Genomic DNA, 21957 nt, shown 5'->3' with positions numbered 1-21957 from the left:
TTTAAAGGTTGTGATTGTACCAGCCTCTACCACCTCCTCTGGCAGCTGATTCCATACACGCACCACCTTCTGTGTGAAAAGGTTGCCCCTCAGGTTCCTTTTAAATTTTTCCCCTCTCACCCTAAACCAATGCCCTCTCGTTGTGGACTCCCCCTCCCCCGCACGGCCCCAAAGGGAAAAGACTTTGTCTATTTATCCTATCCATGCCTCTCATAATTTTATAAACCTCTATAAGGCTATCGCTCAGCCTCTGATACTCCAGGGAAAACAGCCCATTCACTAAGCAGATTTACTCATTGACTAGTCAACGTGCACTTCTAGTCATCTCGCTTCTTAAGCAGATTCACTCATTAACTAGTTGATATATATTGCTAACTGTCTCCCTCATTAACTGACTCCTATTTGTAGTGTTATCAGAATACTGAAAATGTATTTCCATTTTAAAGTAGTTGGTTAAAGTGAAACAAATGTTTTCAACATTTGCTGTATTTAAGGGTGCTCTGTCTCCCATGCTCTGAGACTCTGATCTCTGATTCTGTCTGCAGCTTGTTCGAGTGCTTGAGTCTTCAGAGGAATATAAACAGGTGCAGACCCTCTTTCAGCGGACCATGAGAAACAGTGTCATCCAGAAAATCGAGCGAGTCCAAAATCTGGCTCTTTGGGAAGTCTTTCAATGGTTTGTAAAAGAAAGACTTGCATTTCCATAGCACCTTCCATCACCACGGTCCTCTCAAAGTATTTTCTGACCAATTAAATAGTTTTGAATGTTAGTAACTGTTAAGAATATCATAGACAAAATGGGCGAATTTAAATTATGTTTGCCTTTTCCCCATTAAGCCTGAGACAGAAGACGTTTGATCTGTGAGAAGCACATAGAGTCATAGAGATGTACAGCTTGGAAACAGACCCTTCGGTCCAAACCGTCCATGCCGACCAGATGTCCCAACCCAATCTAGTCCCACCTGCCAGCCCTTGGCCCATATCCCTCCAAACCCTTCCTATTCATATACCCATCCAGATGCCTCTTAAATGTTGCAATTGTACCAGCGTCCACCACATCCTCTGGCAGCTCATTCCATACACGTACCACCTCTGCGTGAAAATGTTGCCCCTTAGGTCTCTTTTATATCTTTCCCCTCTCACCCTAAACTTATGCCCTTTAGTTCTGGACTCCCCTCACCCCAGGGAAAAGACTTTGTCTATTTATCCTATCCATGCCCCTCATGATTTTATAAATCTTTGTAAGGTCACCCCTCAGTCTCCGACACTCCAGGCAAAACAGCCCCAGCCTGTTCAACCTCAAATCCTCCAACCCTGGCAACAACTTTGTAAATCTTTTCTGAACCTTTGCAAGTTTCACAACATCTTTCTGATAGGAAGGAGACCAGAATTGCAATATTCCAACAGTGGCCTGTACAGCCGCAACATGACCTCCCAACTCCTGTACTCAATACTCTGACCAATAAAGGAAAGCATACCAAATGTCTTCTTGACTATCCTATCTACCTGCGACTCCATTTTCAAGGAGCTATGAACCTGCACTCCAAGGTCTCTTTGTTCAGCAAAACTCCCTAGGACCTTACCATTAACTATATAAGTCCTGCAAAGATTTGCTTTCCCAAAATGCAATACCTCACATTTATCTAAATTAAACTCCATCTGCCACTCCTCAGCCCATTGGTCCATCTGGTCCAGATCCTGTTGTAATCTGAGGTAACCCTCTTCACTGTCCACTACACCTCCAGTTTTGTCGTCTGCAAACTTACTAATTATACCTCTTATGCTCGCATCCAAATCATTTATATAAATGATGAAGAGTAGTGGATCCTTGAGGCACTTCACTGGTCACAGGCCTCCAGTCTGAAGAACAACCCTCCACCATCACCCTCTGTCTTCTACCTTCGAGCCAGTTCTGTATCCAAATGGCTAGTTCTCCCTGTATTCAGTGAGATCTAACCTTGCTAAACAGTCTCCCATAGGGAACCTTGTCGAATGCTTTACTGAAGTCCATTTAGATCACATCTACCGCTCTGTCCTCATCAATCCTCTTTGTTACTTCTTCAAAAAACTCAATCAAGTTTGTGAGACATGATTTCCCACGCATAGAGCTATATTGACTATCCCTAACCAGTCCCTAATCCCTTTCCAACTACATGTACATCCTGCCCCTCAGGATTCCCTCCAACAACTGGCCCACCACCACTGTCAAGCTCACCGGTCTGTAGTTCCCTGGCTTGTCCTTACCACCCTCTTAAACAGTAGCACTATCTTCTCCCAGGAAGGTCACAGGTGGTTGTTATTTGTATTTGTGAGACAGGCAGAAGCAACAAATGAAGAGAAGAAATGGTGGTAAAGCAGTGGATGAGAGGCAACTTTTCTATGGCTGGGATTCCTCACCCACTTCAACAATCCTCAAGGAGAACTTTGACTGGAGGAGCTGTGGGACACATGGTGAAGGTTACGGGAAAGGTAACGGGCAATATCAGTGCTTCACCTTGAGTTTCTGTTTACATCTGCAGGTGACATAAACGTGCCTGATAACTCATGACCCAGGCGTTGTTACAAAGCTTGGCCACTGGGGGCAGTTAACTACATTGAAGTTGAGGAATGTGTTGCATTTTATTTTTGGCTTTCTTGAACCGTCCGGATGTATTTAGTGATTATGACCAGCAGCAAGTGTATTGTGGGAAACTGTAATATTGACTTTTAATAATTTCCTCCCTTGAATCAACATACAGAGCACTATTTGACATATATTTGATTTGTTTTTAGCTGGGATGTAACAATTAAAAACATGATAGACTGATAGTGTGTATTCAGCTCTTATGCCAGAAACATCTGCTAACCAATCCCTCAACCTTGCTCTCCCTGCCTAGGCACCGCAATTTCCTCTCTTTCCGGTATTATTCCAATGCCCTTTCTGAAGTGAATGTTGAATCTACTTCCATCGCCCTTTTAAGTAGTGCATTCCAGATAAAGGAACTGGCTATGTTTTTTTTAAAAAAAACCATTTGTCTCCCTCTGGTCCTGTAACCTGAAATCTGTGCCTCCTGGTAATTGACCTTTCCACCAACAGAAACCCCTTACCTCCTGTATGAAACCACATTTTGAACGCACCAATTAAACCTCTTGCTGACTATCTCTTGTTCTGAGGAAGGATCACGTGACACAAAAAATTAGCTCTGATTTTTCTCCACAGACACTGCCAGACCTGCTGAACTTTTCCAGCAATTTCTGTTTTTGTTGCTGAATGTAAGAACAGGTTCAACAAGTTGGAGTGTGGTGGTGAAAGGGGACACGTTACCATCCCCTCCCTTTCTCACTGTTCCATCCAGTATATTGACAACTGAGTTGGTACTGCTTCCCACACTAACCCGGAACTAGAAAAATTAATTGACTTTGCATCCAATTTCCCCTCGACCTTCTGTCTCATTCACATGTCCATCTCCAACTCCTCTCTTCCCTTTCTCAGCCTTGCTGTCTCCATTTGCTGTAAGCCCATTGGCTCCCTGAGGCTAATCTTTCTCACCCCCCACTTCCAGACTCTCTGCTTCTTTGTCCTTGCCACGTCTGCTCAGAGAATGCCACCTTCTGTACTATTGCTTCCAATGTGTCATTTTTTTTTTCTCAGCTGTGGATTCTCCCTCCCCCATGCACTGTGTTAGTTGGAGGCCTTGGCAGTGTCTGTTCTCTGTCTCACACTTGCCACTTCCCCTCCTCCCTATGTCATAACATTGCTCCTCGTGACCTCATCTTCCACTCCCCTACGCCATATACATTGGATGATCTTCTGCCATTCCAGCCACTTTCAGTCCACTGCCACCCCAAGCACTCTGTACAGTCCCTTCTCTTTCCAGCATTCCAAAAGGATTGTTCCCTTTGGGGACCCTGGACCACTCCTCCGTTACCCCCAACACTCCATTCATTCCCTGGGGCACCTTTCCATCCAGGCTTCGGAGAGGCAACGCTGCCCTTCCAACTCCTCCCTTCTCATTGTCCTTTCAAGAAAAGCAGCAATTTACTCATCATTCTTTTATTGTAGTATTCCGTCTTCAATATTCACAATGTGGTCTCCTGTATATTAAAGGGGCTAAACTGGGTGCTCAGCGAAATTCAGTGTGTGAGCATGATCCTAACCTCCCAGCTGCCCGCGACTTTAATTCTCTGCCTTTTCTCCCAGTCTGATTTTATAATTCTCCACCGAAACCCAGCAGGAGCATCACGTTATTGTCTGTTGATTGGACTATTGTGAACCCAACATGGACTTCGAAAATTTCCAGTTGCCAACCTCCTGTCCTCATGTTGTTTTGTGTCTCTTTGCTGATTTGTTGTATTTTTCTTATTTCCTTTGTGTTCTGACTTCAGTTAGAACATTTTGACCATTCTGGGCATCACAATTGAGGAAGGACGTCAAGGCCGGACAGAGGAAGCCCAAACAGGAGCTGTCCTGTTAGCCTGCCTTTCACACCCCACCCTAGGGTTGCTTCTTTTCTATTACTCTACATGTCTTTGCACCACCCTCTTTGCCCTTGCACCTTTTGCTGTTGAACCTCTCCTGCTCTCCGCCAAATCACAGACCTTGCCTTTGCTTTTCCCAATGTCCTCCTTTGTGGACAGCGGGGCCAGCTTTATTAGCTTGCCTGGCCTACCTGGAGAGGTTTGTTTATGTACACGCCCAGGTCTCTCTGTTTCTGCACTGAGCTTTCAAGGGAGAATGAAAATGAGCAAAGTCTGCTGCGTTCTCCCAATGACTGTCTTGCGTGTGTATGCGTACCGATGCGTGTGCACTAGCACTTACGAATATGTTTTATCATGTGTGAATTTTTATGGTGTGTGTGTGTGTGTGTATGTGTGTGTGAGCGAGTTTTTGTGTGTTTTACTTCCTAGTGCTTGTACACTTAGATCTTTTAAGGACACAAGTAGCCTCTGCTGTGTTGATCGCCATGGTAACTAGGTGGTTGCTGGCAATTGAACTAAACCCTTGCTCACTTCATTCCCTTAAAGAAGGCACAGACGCTATGGGAGGGGGCAGGTGAAAGAAAATAAGAGCTGGGGAGAGGATTTCCACCCTTGAGGGTAGATTATTCTTTGAATCCTGGTTGGTGGTGAGGAACAGTGCAAAGCATCCATGTGGTCTTCCACACATTGCAAATGACTAAAAGCACCCCCAAATCTTGCTATGCAGATCTGCCTTCTGAATTGCAATCCCATTGGTCAGTTTTTTTTGTGAGGTCTGATCTATTAATTTTTAGCTGGGTCATTGAAATAATGGGGTCAGATTTGGGAAGGTTGTGTTGCATGGTAACTTGAATCTATTCCAATTATGAGACTGGATCTGCATCAGAAGAATTACTGTCTAGATGTGCATGTCTCATTTCGGTTTATGTTCACTGTTTTTTATTTTGCGGTTGCTTAAGTACTTAAAAATGGTCTGTTCCACCGATAGGGAGTTACCTGGCCAGAGACGCATCCTACGCCGACAATTATTTCTCCACCACATCAGCCACTAAGACTATGTTTCTGGCAAGAGTCCTGGTTGGCCAGTTTTTCAAAGGAAGGGCAAATTACTGTCGGCCACCTTCGAAAGATGGCTTGTACACCAATCTGTATGACAGCTGCACTGACGATGGCTTCAACCCATCGATCTTTGTCATATTTGAGAAACACCAGATCTATCCAGAGTACGTCATTGAATACAGCAACAAAGTTGGCTTCCTACAATGGATAAGGGGAGTTATGTCAGGAATTTCAGCATCAGCCAAGTGACAGTAGCTTGGCGCCATTTTATCTTCATCCTCTGTGCTGCTGTTTACACATTCTTAATCAACTTGCTCTTAATTTAGTTCATCAATGTGTCATGGTTGACCTTTAATCATTAACCAGCCACTGGACATTCAATCACCCTAAACAATATGGAGGTGCTGGTGTTGGGCTGGGGTGGACAAAGTTAAAAATCACACAACACCAAGTTACAGTCCAACAGGTTTATTTGGAAGCACAAACTTTTGGAATGCTGCTCCTTTGTCGGTAGCTAATGGGGCAGGATCTTAGAACACAGAGCTTACAGTAAAATATCAAAGTGTCATACAAACTGATGCGATGTATTGAATAAACCTGGATTGCTGTTAAGTCCTTAATCAGTTAGAATGGGGATGCAGGTTTCGATTCATTAATATGTAAATCCCAGAACGAAGGAGGAGCACTCCGAAAGTTTGTACTTCGAAATAAAGCTGTTGGTCTATGACCTGGTTCTGTGTGATTTTTAACTTTGAACAATTAAAATTATTGTTTTATTATTGGTGACTAAACAATAAGCAATCAAATCATTTATAATCACTGCCTTCACAACCTCATCAATCTTGCTAATAGATTTTGCACTTCTGTTGATGGTATGTTGTAACTTTATAAATCATTACTTATTGTATAAACCAATGACTATGAAGGAGTTAAAGTTCATGTTGAGCCAAATCCAACTAATCTGATAATATCACACAGTCTTTTGGCAGAGATGGTTAAGTTCTGGATGAGTAGTTGAAGGGAGCTGAGGGATTCAGTACAGTACCTGAGAATCCTTGGTGTTTATGCCTGACTAGAAATGTAATTGCCATTTATTGCTGTCATGGAATAAATCATCTTATTAACCAAGACAAATGCCTCTTCTGTTTCGACTCACAAGTGATCTACCCTGACCTGTTGATAATTAGACAGGCCTTAGACATAGCATAAACAAGGGAGGACTGGTGATGGTGAACAATTTCAATCAACCTACCCCAGCATCACATTCTGGCAGGAATGGTAAATAGCACACTGGTTAGACCCCAGCTGGAGTATTGTATCCAATCTGGATGCCACACTTTAGGACAGATGTTTTGGGCGGCATGGTGACTCAGAGGTTAGCACTTTTGCCTCAGCACCAAGGACCTGGGTTCAATTCCACCCTCAGGCGACTGTCAGTGTGGAGTTTGCATATTCTCCCCATGTCTGTGTGGGTCTCTGGGTGTTCTCATTTGCTTCCACAATCCAAAGATGTGCAGATTAGGTGGAATGGCCATGAGAAATGCAGGGATAGGGGTGTGTCTGGGTGGAGATGCTGTTTGGAGGGTTGGTGTGGACTTGATGGGCTAAATGGCCTCCTTCCACACTGTGGGAATTCTATGATTCTATGTCCTGAGGCTGTGAAAGATGCTATTTAAATTCTTGTTCATTCAATTTTGATCCTTCCTCATCCTCTCACATTTTGGGTTAATAGACACAAAGGAGACTTCACACTGCAGAAATGAGGAATGGTTAGAGCAGGGAGAGGAATCCTTACTCATCGTCTCTGCAGATTGGAAAACCCCCCTGATATTGTGCATTTAATATAGGTTTTTAATTCAAAAATGAAACTTATTCATAATGATTCCCAATGTAAACAGTTTTAATAATGAGGACAGGTCCGATGGATTCACTTGTGCTTCAAAGGTTGTGTGAACACATTGAGAGAATTAAGATAATGTAAAGATTTGAACATGTAGTCAGATCATTTCCTCTGAAGGAAGAGTCTTGACCAGTAGATGCTGGTTCAATTTTGAGTTGAAGAGTGTGGTGCTGGAAAAGCACAGCCGGTCAGTCAGCCTGCGAGAAGCAGGAGAGTTGACGTTTTGAGCATGAGCCCTTCGTCAGGAATGAGGCTTGTGGCCCAAGAGGGCTGAGAGATAAGTGCGAGAGGGAAGGGGCTGGGGGTAAATTGGCTGGGAATGTGATAGGTAGCTGAAGGTGTGGGGTGGTGGTGATAGGTCGGAGAGGAAGGTGGAACGGATAGGTGGGAAGGGAGATGGACAGGTAGGACAGTTCAAGAGGGCTGTGCCGAGTTGGAGGGTTGGGTCTGGGATAAGGTTGGGGGAGGAGAAATGACTCCCTTGTTGGGTCCAGGCCCCCCCACCCTCCCCTACCAACCCACCCTCCACTCCTGGTACCTTCCCCTGCCACCGCGAGAAGTGCAAAACCTGCACCCAAACCTCCCCTCTTACCTCCGTCCAAGGCCCTAAAGGATCCTTCCACATCTGACAGAGATATACATCATCTACTGTGTTCGCTGCTGCCGATGTGGTCTCCTCTATATTGGGGAAATAAGACACCAACGTGCGGACCGTTTCAGAAAACATCTCTGGGACACACGCACCAAACAACCCCACCGCCCTGTGGCCAAACACATACAAGTTCTAGGCCTCCTCCATCGCCAAACCCCAACCACCCAACGCCTGGAGTAAGAACGCCTCATCTTCCACCTTGGGACTCTCCAACCACATAGGACCAATGTGGATTTAATTTGAGCTTCCTCATTTTCCCCTCCCCCCACCTTATCCCAGATCCAACCCTCCAACTCGGTACAGCCCTCTTGACCTGTCCATCTTCCTTCCCACCTATCTGCTCCACCCTCCTCTCCAACCTATCACCTTTACCCCCACCTACATCTACCTATCACATTCCCAGCTACCTTCCCCCCAGTCCCACCCCGATCCCATTTATCTCTCAGCCTCCTTGGGCCACAAGCCTCATTCCCGATGAAGGGCTAATGTTCAAAATGTCAATTTTCCTGCTCCTTGGATGCTGCCTGACGTGCTATGCTTTTCCAGCGCCGCACTCTTTGATTCTGTTCTCCAGCATCTACAGTGCTCACTTTCTCCTAGCTGGTTCAATGTTGTAATATACTGCCCAAAGGGACTAAAGGATATTAAACTAAGCTAATTAGATGGTGCTAAGATACAAATAACCATGATCTCATTGAGTGGTAATGATGTGGAAATGCCAATGTTAGACTGGAGTGGACAAAATTAAAAATCACACAACACCAGGTGATAGATCAACAGGTTTGTTTGGAAGCACTAGCTTTTGGAGCGCTGCTCCTTTGTCAGGTAGCTAGTGGGGCAAGATCATAAGACAACAGAATTTATAGTAAAAGATCAAAGTATCATACACTAAGGCGATGTATTGAAGAAACCTAGAATCCTGTTAAGTCTTTAATCACTCAGAATGGGGATACAGGTTTCAATTGATTAATATGTAAATCCCAGAATTTCTTTCAAGTCACAATCCTGAGATAACTTAAGGTTTTATCAGTACTGTATATGAAAAAAGGTGACATCTCAGCTCGACAATGCATTAAAGGCGTGAGGTTAGAGTCTGTCTGTTTCCCAGCTTGGAGTCAGACTGGTTTTATTTCCAAAGTAGGAATTTAGAAAATGTGACATGGACTAACTGCTTACAGATTGTGTGCTTTTTGAACAAAATGGAACGTATCTACAAATGCAACTTCAGCCCATAGACATACATGTGTGTGTGCATGTGTGGGAGAAAGGCAGAAGGTGTGTACTTGTGGGAAAGAGGGAGAGAATGTGTGTGTATAAGAGTGTATAGTATGACATGAATCCAAGGCCCAAGGTCCCAGTTGAGGCCATCCCCATGGTACAAAACGTGGCTGTCAGCCTCTGCTCGGCCACTCTGTGTTGTTGCTTGTCCCACAGTCCACCTTGGGGGATGGTCACCTTAAAGTCCAAGGCTGAATTTTCGTCTGGGATGGAACATTCCTGTCTGGCAATTGTTGCGCGGTGTCCATTCATCCGTTGTCATAGCACCTGCTTGGTCTCGCCAATATGCCATGTCTCGGGGCATCTTGCCTGCAGCATATGAGATAGACAATGTCGGCTGAGTCACATGAGTACCTGCTGTGTACATGGTCATTGGTGTCCCCAGGTGTAATGGTGGTATCCATATCGACACGTATCTGACACGTCTTGCAGTGGTTGCCATGACAGGATTGTGTGGTACTGTGGTTGATGTTGTCCTGAAGGCTGGGCAGTTTGCTGCAAACAATGGTCTGTTTAAGGTTTAGTGGTAGTCTAAAGATGAGAAATGGAGGCATAGGGAAGATCTTGGTAAGGTGCTTTTCCTCATCGATAATGTATTGCAGGCTGCGAAGAACATGGCATAGTTTCTCCACTCCCAGGAAGTACTGGACAACGAAGGGTACCCTAACAGCTGCATCCTGTGTCTGTCTCCTGAAGAGATCATTATTGTTTCATGCTCTCTCTCACATACACACACTCATGCGCACACCATCTCACTGGCATATACTCGGTCAACCTCGCTCACATACTGTATCAAGCAGGTGCACACACACACTCTCACACTTTCTTTTTCTCTCTCTCGCACACACAAGTCTGTGGGTTGAATTTGCATTTGCAGATTTGTATTTGCAGACACATTCCATTTTGTTCAAAAAGCACACAACCTGTAGGCAGTCCTTCCATATGATAAATTCCTACTTTGGAAGTAAAACTAGTCTGACTCCAGACTCCAGACTGGCGCTACAGACAGACTCTATCCTCACACCTTTAATGCACTGTCTGAGCTGAGATGTCACTTCTATTTTCTAAATACTGATAAAACCTTAAGTTATCTCAGGGCTGTGACTTGAAAGAAGTTCTGGGATTTACATATTAATCAATCGAAACCTGCGTCCCCATACTAAGTGATTGAAGACTTAACAGCAATCTAGCTCTTTTTTTCTCCACATTACATCAGTTATATGACACTTTGACCTTTTACTATAAATTCTGTGTCCTATGATCCTACCCCAATAGATACCTGATGAAGGAGCAGAGCAGAGCTCCGAAAGCCTGTACTTTCAAATAAATCTATCGGACTATAACCTGGCGTTGTGTGAGTTTTAACTTCATTGAATGGTTAAGCAGGTTCAAGCTGAGTGGTTTCCTTTTGTTGCACTGTTGAATTAAGATTAATATACGTCTCAGTATCAAAGTTGGGTACTTGGGTTGGATCCTAGAAATCGATAAAATTCTAACTGCATGAGACAGAATAAACACGGAAAGGATGTTACTGATGACTGGGGAATCAAGAATCAGGAATCGGGGGGTTACAGTCTAAGGATATCAGGTAGGCCATTTAGAACTGAGATGAGGAGATATTTAAAAAACCCAAAAGAACTGTGGATGCTGTAAATCAGAAATAAAAACAGAAGTTGCTGGAAAAGCTCAGCAAGTCTGGCAGCATCTATGGAGAGAAATCAGAGTTAATGTTTCGGGTCCAGTGAGTTCTGAGGAAGAGCTAACTCTGATTTCCCTCCACTGATGCTGCCAGAACCTGCTGAACTTTTCCAGCAACTTCTGTTTTTATTTCTGATTTACAACAACCACAGTTCTTTCGGTTTTTAAACATCTTCTTATCTCAGTTCTAAATGGCCGACTGGTATCCTTAGACTGTGAGCCTCTTGAGGAGATGTTTCTTCACCCAGAGAGTGGTGAGCCTGTGGAGTTCTCTATCACAAGGCCCAACAGCGTAAAATGTTTTCAAGAAGGAGTTGGGTTTGGTTTCTAAGGCTAAAGGGATCAAGGGCTATAGGAAGGAAGTGGGAACATGGTATTGAGTTGTACAAAATGGTGGAGCAGGCTCAAAGGTCTGAATGGCCAATTCTTGCTCATACTTTCTATGTTTCCATGTTTCAAACAGACTGGAATCTATTCCATTGAGGAGAGTAAATTTCTGCAGAAATGTGAATGTAGGTTTTACACAGGAGGTGGCAAAACCTTCTGTTCCCAGAATAACAAAAGTATTTGGTGTTATTCATTCTGAGGATGTGTGAGAATGTGATAACAAAGCGAAAGGTGTGTCTGAAAGAGGGTTGAAGGAGCCTCTTTCATTGGATTGTAGTTGCGGGATACAAGGCAGAAGGTCCATCTGTGCTTTTGCACCAGGACATTTTCAAGAGGAGAATACATTCACAGAGAATACCAGTTGGTGCCAGTCCCACACTTTCAACAAGAGATACCATCCCTCCTCCCACCCTTCCAGGAAGCTCAGGCAGCTCCAGGGCGAAGGCTGCCTCAAGGACAAATTGCTCCTCATACCTCCGCAATGCCACCAGCTCGATGACCATCAATTAACCCACTGCTGCACTGTTCACGTGTCTGGATCACTCATAGGGTTCTCTACATTATACCCCACAAATTGGTTCTTTTTATAGCCATTCTTGAGATGTGGGCACTGCTGGCCAGACTGGCATTTGGTGCCCTTCCCTTCTTGCCCTCGACGGTGGTAAGTGAGCCACTTTCTCAAACCGCTACAGTCCATGCAGAATGTACCAACCACAAGAGCCATTGCGAAGGGCAGGAGAGGGTGGCATGATGGTGGTTTTTTTCAAGATTCCAGGAACACAGGTTCAAATCCCAATATGGCAGCTGTTGGAAGTTACAGTTAAAATAAATTTAAATCTGGAAGTGAAACCACTCTCAGTAAACTGCAGTATCATGTAACTACCATTAACTTGTAAAAATATATCTGGTTCACTAATGTCCTTTAGGGAAGAAAATCTGCCATCCTTACCCATGCGTGACTCCAGATCTCAAAAACAAATTGCCCTCCAAAATGACCTCGCAAGTTTAAAGGCAATTAAAGTTGGGCAAAAAATGCTGATGGTGCCGATGGTGCCCAGAGCCTCCAGTCCCCATCAGGAGGGCCTCAGGACTCTCCGCTTCTTCCTGGAGCAAAGGCCTGAACTGTCCCCATCCCCCACCACCCTCCTCTGCTTGGCCGAGCTCATCCTCACCCTCAACAACTTCCCTTTCAACTCCCCTCACTTTCTTTAGGTCAAAGGTGTGGCCGTGGGTACTCACATGGCCCCCAGTTATGCCTGTCTCTTTGTGGGGGAGGTGAAAGATTCCTTGTTCAAGTCCTATTTGGGCCATCAATCACAACTCTTTCTCCGGTACATCAATTACATCATCGGTGCTGCCTTCCTCTCTCATCCAGAACACCCTGATCCATTCCTCCTCAACTTCCAACACCACCTCACATCCTCACGGCACCTTCCCCTGCACACGCAGAAGATGCAACACCTGGCCATTTACTTCCTCCATCAGTATACAAGGCTCCAAAAACACCTTCCAGGTAAAGCACTTCATTCAGTCTAGTGTACAGTATTCACAGCTCACAATGTGGTCTCCTCTACATTGGAGAGACAAAGCACAGACTGGGCTTTGCAGAACACTTACATTCTGTCTATTGTCTGTAAGTTCAACATACCATCTTGTTCTGTGGCCAACATCACTGCAGTGCTCCAGTAAAACTCAGTGCAAGCTGGAAGAACAGCATCTCATTTTCCACTTGGGAATCCTGCAGCCTTCAGGAGTCCATATTGAGTTCAATAATTTTAAGGCCTGAGCACCTTCCCCACAACCCTTACCCCAACCCCACACACTAATGCAGGTAAGTGCACACTTACCTGCACTTCCACACATGTCATTTACTGTATCTGTTGCTCCCGATGCGGTCTCCTCTACACTAGGGAGACAGGACGCCTACTTGCAGAGCGCTTCAGAGAACATCTCCGGGACACTCGCACCAACCAACCTCACCACCCCGTGGCCGAACACTTCAACTCCCCCTCCCACTCCACCAAGGATGTGCAGGTCCTGGGCCTCCTCCATAGCCACTCCCTCACCACCCGACACCTGGAGGAAGAACACTTCATCTTCAGCCTTGGGATCCTCCAACCATACAGCATCAATGTGGATTTCACCAATTTCCTAATTTCCCCTCCCCCCACTTTACCTCAGTTCTAACCTTCTAACTCAGCACTGTCCTCATGACTTGTCCCACCTGTCCATCTTCCTTCCCACCCAACCCTCCTCTCCGACCTATTACCTTTACCCCCACCTCCATCTCCCTATTGCACTCTCAGCCACCTTCCCCCCAGCACCAAGCCCCTCTCATTTATGTCTCCACCGCCACACACCCCCTCCCCCCTACCCCTTGGCTCAGAAGCCTCATTCCTGATGAAGAGCCTTTGCCTGAAACGTCGATTCTCCTGCTCCTCGGATGCTGAGTGACCTGCTGTGCTTTTCCAACTCCACACACTAGTCCTTGTTGTGACATGGGCTGCTACCACAGCTATCCATGGTCAGTCACTAATGGTCCCCATTCGCAGCTATTAATTCTCTCAGGCTGATCTTTACCCATTCCTCTGTCTGCTCAACTATTGTTCACCCTCTCTCTGGGCTCCATCTTCACCTATTGTTTACTCCTTCCCCCTCCCCCAACTCATTCTTAACGTATTTATCAACATTTTCCCAGCTACAATCAGTTATGAACAAGGGTCACTGGACCCAAAATGTTAACTTTGCTTTGTCTCCACAGATGCTGCCAGATCTTGTGAGTTTCTCCAGCAATTTCTGTTTTAGTTAAGGACAACGCCAAAGTTTTTTGAAAAAAGAATCCTAAAGATGCATGAAGGAGGGGTCTCCAAATACCTTGGGCAGGGGCAGTAAATAATCAAAAGGGCTAATGAATTCTGTCCTTCACATAGAAAATGTGGAAGCTTTGGGGTTCCCTTCTGCAAATTGCAATTGATGCTAAATTAATGGTAAATTTTAAATCCGAGATGGATTTTTATTGAATTAAGTGATATGGGACTAAATTTAAATGGAGTTAGGACCTTAAAGGGCTAAAAACACTCCATTATTCCTACAAAATGACTGATGCTTAACTAATGCAATTACTGTGAATCCTCGTGTTAAAGAAGTTGTAATGAAGTTACTGAACACTCTATAAACTGGCCAAGTGTATTGTGGAGACAGCAGTCTTGTGCTGCAACATGTTAAACATGAAGTTGAATCAGCAGAGTCCAGCGGGTCAGCACGAGGACCATACTCTGTTGGGTCTCTGAGATACAGAACTGCCTGCTGTTCTGGATCCTGATTCTCTGCAGCCTTCAACAGGGAGCTAGGGCAGACACTGCTCAATACATATGTCTTTGTAGTTGATCTCCTATGAGAGTCAGATAGGAATTTTTCAAAGTATTCTTCTCCTTTATTAGCATGGCTACTCTTCCTCTCCCCCATGTCTGTGGAAGGCGAGAGGAGGTTTTAAGAAATCACTCGTCATGATACTCCACTCTTCATAAGAATGAGGCAGGTTTGACTGATAGGCTGGTCTTCACATGTCCACCAATGCTACATGCTTTTGTCAGATGGTTCAGTCATTACTGGAATACTGAGTGGAATTCCAGTCTCCCTCCTGTAGGAAGGAAAGGTTGTGGCACTTGAAAGGGTTCAGAAAAGATTGACAAGGATGTTGCCAGGGTTGGAGGATTTGAGCTTTTGGGAGAGGCTGAATAGGCTGGAGCTGTTTTCCCTGGAGCATCGGAGGCTGAGGGATGACCTTATAGAGGTTTATAAAATCATGAGGTTTATGGATAGGGTAAATAGACAAAGTCTTTTCCCTAGTGTGGGGGAGTCCAGAACTAGAGAGCATAAGTTTAGGGTGAGAGGGGAAAAATTTAAAAGGGAGCTAAGGGGCAACTTTTTCATGCAGAGGGTGGTGTGTGTATGGAAGGAGCTGAGTTAATTAGACCTATCTGCCAGAGGAAGTGGTGGAGGCTGGTACAACTGCAGATTTTAAAAGGTATCTGGATGTGTACATGAATAGAAAGGGTTTAGGGGTATATGCACCAAGTGCTGGCAAATGGGGCTAGGTTTACATAGGGTAGCTGGTTGGCATGGATGAGCTGAACCGAAGGGTCTGTTTCCATGCTGTACATCTCTATGACTCTATGACTCTAATAGGCTTAAGGGCCTCTCCTTTTTTCTACTTCTCTTTTCCTCACTTTCTGTTAACCTTACATATGGCAATAGCATTCTCAGCTGAAAATGTGTTGCTGGAAAAGCGCAGCAGGTCAGGCAGCATCCAGGGAACAGGAGAATCGACGTTTCGGGCATAAGCCCTTCTTCAGGATTCCTGAAGAAGGGCTTATGCCCGAAACGTCGATTCTCCTGCTCCTTGGATGCTGCCTGACCTGCTGCGCTTTTCCAGCAACACATTTTCAGCTCTGATCTCCAGCATCTGCAGACCTCACTTTCTCCTCAATAGCATTCTCAGCTCTGTTGAGAAGCTCCAATTCAGCAGTCTAAGTTGCTTTCCTGATTGAGGCTGCATTTTTGCGTTTAAGGATAAACAGGGGTTCCATCCTTCCAGAGAATATTCTTCATCTCATTTGCCTGTATGAAGAAAAACATACGATAACTCCCAGCATTTCACTCAAAACTCCGACAGGTGAAATTGTCCTTTATGTCAGTGTTTGCCATGTTTGCCAACAGAGCACTTCAAAAGTTACTGTTGAGCGATAAGACACTTTGGAGCATTGCAGGACATTGACGATATACATTGCTTCACTGTCCTTGTAGCTGAAATACTCAACCCTGTTTGCGTCCCCTCCACGTTTCACTGGTTGATTGCTTCACCTGTCAACCTTGTCAAAAATCTTTTGCTCTAGAAATGACTGTAGCTCAAAACACAGCCCCGTGCACCTATTGTCAGTGTTGAGGGAGAAGTTGCCCAAGGTGAGTGACCCCCAGAGTCCATCAAACAGCACAAAAAGCTTTATTGGTGGGAGCTTGTAGTGCATTAATTGGCTGCCCCCTGTTTCTTACATCACACTGACTTGGCTGTAAAGTTTTTGAGATGCGCTGAAGCCGTAAAAGACACTATCTAAATGAAAGGTCAACTCATTTTCACTCCCCCCCCCCCCCCCCCCCCCCCACCTTACCCCTGTCATTGTTAGCCTGCTGGAACTTTCTATTTCCCTAAGCACGGAATTTAATATCCTTTTTTTTTCAACCACTCCCTCCACACTTGTACAATCTCTTAATGAGAGAAGGAAACCACATCATTGTAGAAGCTGACAGGCCTGGATCAGTAGATTGTCCTTTCACCTGAGGCATGAATAGAGTCTGCGTGTATATGTGTGTGTGTCTGTCTGTCTGTCTGTGTGTGTGTATATGACTGTGTCTGTCTGTTTGTCTGTGTGAGAGAGACTGAGAGTGAGTGAGAGCGCGATATCAGGCAAGCATAAAGAAAGGAAATATGATACATCACGAATGCTATTGAAATTCCGTGTAGAACAATATTAAAACAAAGTAAGTAATATCAATTACTTGTATATACAATTATAAGGATCCCTACAATTTCCCACAAGAAAACTACAGAGAGTCATGAATACAGCCCAGTCCATCATGCAAAACAGCCTTCCATCTGTTGACTCCACCAATATTTCCAGCTGCCTCGGGAAAGCAACCAATATAATCCAGCACCCCTCCCACACTGGTTATACCTTCTTCCACTTTCTTCTATCAGGCAGACAATGTAAGAATTTGTACACATGTACGAATGGATTCAAGAATAGCTTCTTCCCCGCTGTTATCAGACTTCTGAATGGACCTCTTTAACGATAATGTTGATCTCTCTCCCCACCTTCTCAGCAGCTGTAACATTGTATCCTGCACGCTGTTCTGTTAACCTGATGTACTTGTATAGTACAACATGATAGACTGATCAGTAAGGGATCCATGGACAACTAGCCAATTGGATCCAAAATTGGTTTGACGGTAGGAGACAGGGTGGTGGTAGAGGGTTGTTTTGCAGATTGGAGGCCTGTGACCAATGGTGTGCTGCAAGGATCGGTGCTGGGTTGTTTGTCATTTATATAAACAATTTGAATGAGAACATAGGAGACATGGTTAGTAAGTTTGTGGATGATGCCAAAATTGATGGTATAGTGGAGAGTGAAGAAGGTTATCTCAGACTACAACGGGATCATAATCAACAGGGCCAATGGGCCGAGGAGTGGCAAATGGAGCTCAATTTAGATAAATGCGAGGCATTGCATTTTGGTAAGGCAAACTAGGGCAGGACTTACATAGTTAACAGTATGGCACTGGGGAGTGGTGTTCAACAGAGTGACCGTTCGTACTTTGTTCCTTGAAAGTGGCATCACAGGTAGACAGGGTGGTAAAGAAGGCATTTGGGATACTTGCCTTCATCATTGAGTACAGGGGTTAGGACATCATGGTAGAGCTGTACAAGACATTGGTAATTCCATATTTGGAGTACCGCATACAATTCTGGTTGCCCTGATATAGGAAGGATGTTATTAAACTGGAAAGGGTGCAAAAAGGATTTACGAGGATTTTACTGTATCTGGAGGGTTTGAGTTATATGGAAAGGCTTGATAGACTGGGACTTTTTTCCCCTGGAATGTGTGAGGTTGAGCGTTGACCATGAAGAGGTTTAAATAAGGTGAATAGTCAAGGTCTTTTCCCCAGGGTAGGGGAGACCAAATCTAGAGGGCTTAGGTTTTAGGTCAGAGGGGAAAGATTTAAAAAGGACCAAAGGGCCAACTTTTTCACACAGAGGATCGCACATGTATGGAATGAGCTGACAGAGGAAGTGGTGGAGGCTAGTACAATTACAACATTTAAAGGGCACCTGGATAGGTACATGGATAGGAAGGGTTAGAGGGATATGGGCCAAATGCAGACACATGGGGCTAGTTCAGTGTTGGAAACCTCGTTGGCATGGACGAATTGGGCTGAAGGGCCTGTTTACATGCTGTATGACTTTATGTATCTGTGGGAACCTATAGACTTTCCCTACACCAATTCTCACAGCGGTCTCCTTGTGAATCTGTGACTAATGTATACCTTGTGATTCTGTGAAGATGTCTTGAGAAAGAATCGCAACCAGTAGCTCAATTCAAAGGGGAAGTGCCACTATTTGCCAATGTGACCAAGAATCACATTGCAACAAGAAAGGTTAATGTTTCTAAGGAAATAATTACAGACTGGATAGCCAATAAACTGGAAAAGATCATAGAATCCCTGCAGTGTGGAAGTAGGCTATTTGACCCAATAAGTCTGCATTGACCCTCTGAAGATCATCCCCCCCAGATTCAATCCCCTACCCTGCATTTCCCATGGCTAATCCACCTGAATTACACATCCCATGACACAATGGGCAATTTCCCATGGGCAGTTCCCCTAACTTGCACATCTTTGGACTGTGGGAGGAAACTGGAGTACCCGGAGGAAACCCACACAGACACGGGGAGAATGTGCAAACTCCACATGGACAGTTTCCCGACGCTGGGATCAAACCTGGGTCCCTGGCGCTTGTGAGGCAGCAGTGCTAACCATTGAGCCACCGATCTGCCCCACGGTGATAAAAAATAAAGGGAGCAGCAGAGGAAGATTGAGCAAATGGACTCACCTCGAGGAAAGGAAAGTGGCAGTTTGGGGCTAATGAGTATCAGGAAAATTATACAGCCATCTGACTAGACCCTCCAAAGAATTGGAAAGGGATGGTATTGTAGAGTTCAAATGCCCCATGCCACAAAGATTCACAAAAAGGCATGATTTAGTACTCCATTAGAAAACAAGCATTAACACCGGCTACCATCTGCACTTCAATATAAGTCATCCACTTCCTCTTCTTTATAATCCAATATTGACAGTAGGTTTAAGATAGATTGGAAATGTGGGAAAAAATATTGATATGAACCGTGGCATGCTAGCAAATGATACTGTTGCCAAGATTAGTGATAGAAAAGCCCTTGGAAAGATGACTAGCCATCAGAAGACATGGGTTACAGTGCTGCTACACGTCACTGGATTGGCGTGATTGAAACCATTACAACACTTAAAGTATGTGAGATTCCTCGCTTCACCTGTCTTCTCAAACCAGGGTGACAGAAAACATGGACTAGGTTTGCAAGGATTGCTGTTTATATAATAAATGAAGTTTCTAACTACCGCTAAACAATTATGAACTGTTGACATATAATATCAGTTAAAATTCAACACCATTATAACACTTGCCCATTAGCACAGGAATCAACCTAATGCATCTTTCTTCCACAGCCTGTAAGGCACAAATGTGGCATGTCTGTATTTCTATCTCACACTGAGAGTATATGTATGAGTCACAGTCAGTGTGCAGGTTTCCCTATGATGTAGTGATTCACTTTCAATGTACACATCTGAGGAGTGACCAGATTTTCAAAGTGCGAAAATAGAACACATTGAAAACAGACTAAGTGATTAGGCAAAAGAATGGGCAGATGCAATATAATGTGGGAAATTGTGATCCTGCCCACTTTGGCAGGAAGAATGGAAAGGCAACATGTTATTTAAATGGAGAGAGATTGTAGGACTCTGAGGTACAAACAAATCTGGGTGATCTGGTATATGAATCACAAAGACCTCATACAAAGGTACAGTGAGTAATTGTAGGAATGCAGACAGATATGTCATAAATTGCAAAGGGCATGGAATGTGATAGTTGGAATATTTTGTTTCGGGTTGAGCCTGTACAAAAATGAGAGGTAACCTTGTTGAAACGTGTTAGATCTTGATTTCATAGCGTAGATACTGAAAAGACGTTTCCTTTTTGTAGGAGAGTCTAGAATGAGGGGGCATGTCTAGTAAATAAGGTGTCTCCCATTTAGGATAGACTCCCTACAGTGTGGAAACAGGCCCTTCAGCCCAACAAGTTCACACCGACCCTCCAAAGAGCAACCCACCCAGACCCATTCCCCTACATTTACCCCTTACCTAACACTACAGGCAATTTAGCACGGCCAATTCACCTAACCTGCACATCTTTGGACTGTGGGAGGAAATCGGAGCACCAGACACGGGGAGAATGTGCAAACTCCACACAGACAGTTGCCTGAGGTAGGAATTGAACCCGGGTCTCTGGCGCTGTGAGGCAGCAGTACTAACCACTCTGCCACCCAAGATAGAGATGAGATTCCATTTCTCTTGGATGGTTGTGAATCTGTGGAATTCTATTTCCCAGTGATTAGGCGAGGCAGGGTCATTTTAAAACAGTGACGGTTTGGTTCTTGACTAATAAGGGAGTTAAAAGGAATGGGGGATAGGGAGGCAGGGAAGTGGGCTAAGGCCACAATCAGATCAGGCATGATCCTATGGAATAGTGGAGCAGGATCGATGAGAAAAATGGTTTACTCATGTTCCTAATCCGTATGTTTGCATAAGAATCTTGGGAAGTTGAGAGTCTACGATAATTGACATGTTGGATGATCAATGCCAGGAGTTGGGAGGGGAAGTTGAAGGTAATTGAAGATGAGCTGGTGGTGCATTTCCTGAGATGACATCAACAATAGAACTGGCAATGCCAACAAAGTGATGACAACTCCCGAAGGCACATCAAAGGGCCAGTGAAGGGACGGGGGGTACAGGCCCACTGTATGCAATGCTGTACAATGTGTGTGTGTACAAACATGTACAAACATGGATGAAATTACATGTATCTCCCCAAACCCAGTTTATAATGGACAAAAAAGAGAAACTGTGAGAACTGGGATGTTTGAACTATATTTGGGGATTTGTTGGGCTCCAGAGACATTAATGAAACACTGGAATCGTCCCAAGCTAGAACACCCTACCACGTCTGCCTTTCCATGTCTGTCTTATCAATGGTAAGTGCCTATTAATGTAGGTCAGATCTAACTTTGTGTCTCTCCAACTGGACTCAGTGCAGATTAATGATATCTTTTCTCTGCAGTGACTAACTGTCCCTTATTTATGTGTTTGCCTCTTATTTTAACTGTTTGTCCCATGCCCCTTAAAGAGTCCCCTTTTGTTCCCAGGACAGCCTTTGGGGTACAGATCCTGGGATACTTCAGGGTGGGTTTGAGTGATCTGAACAGGATTACTAGTGAGTTGGCTGGCAGAGACGAGGCTGTGACTTGAGACAGATTATAAAATTGTGTTTGATTTTAAACACTATTTTACCCCTTTTTAAGACGCTCACCCACTCATCAATCTCAGTCACCACTCCTCTCTCCAGCATCCTGTGCTCCTTCCATCCAGACCCAGTCTCTTATTTTACGTGTGCCTCTCTGCTTTCTCTCCAAGTATCAGTCTGAGTCATTCGCTCTGCCTATTTTCCTTGTCCAAATATCACTCTAAGACTTGCTCTCTCTCTCTGTAAGTATCCCTCCCTGCTCTGAGTCTCACACTCCTCTTTCTCTCTCTCTGAGTCTCGCCCTCTGACTACCTCTGAGTCACGCTCTGCTATTCTGGCTGTTCCAGTATGGCTGTA

The 21957-nt window shown here is 44.6% G+C and overlaps 1 protein-coding gene across 1 annotated transcript in view; it reads left to right on the top strand.

The window, feature by feature from the left end:
• The window catches only part of LOC122551385 (protein mono-ADP-ribosyltransferase PARP12-like), a 41892-nt gene extending 35241 nt beyond the window's left edge, over positions 1-6651 (top strand). Inside the window, exons 10-12 of the mRNA XM_043693186.2 lie at positions 546-676; positions 2318-2469; positions 5447-6651. Coding sequence (XP_043549121.2) covers positions 546-676; positions 2318-2469; positions 5447-5766 — 603 coding nt within the window. The 3' untranslated portion in view covers positions 5767-6651. The remainder of the gene's footprint in view (positions 1-545; positions 677-2317; positions 2470-5446) is intronic.
• The last annotated feature ends 15306 nt before the right edge of the window (positions 6652-21957 follow it).

This window comes from Chiloscyllium plagiosum, unplaced genomic scaffold (genome assembly GCF_037043375.1).
Source record: "Chiloscyllium plagiosum isolate Xiang-an unplaced genomic scaffold, Cpla_swu_hap1 HiC_scaffold_7, whole genome shotgun sequence".
Lineage (NCBI taxonomy): Eukaryota > Metazoa > Chordata > Chondrichthyes > Orectolobiformes > Hemiscylliidae > Chiloscyllium > Chiloscyllium plagiosum.
Note: the sequence above shows the minus strand (reverse complement) of the source record. Positions and strands in the feature narration are given on the sequence as shown.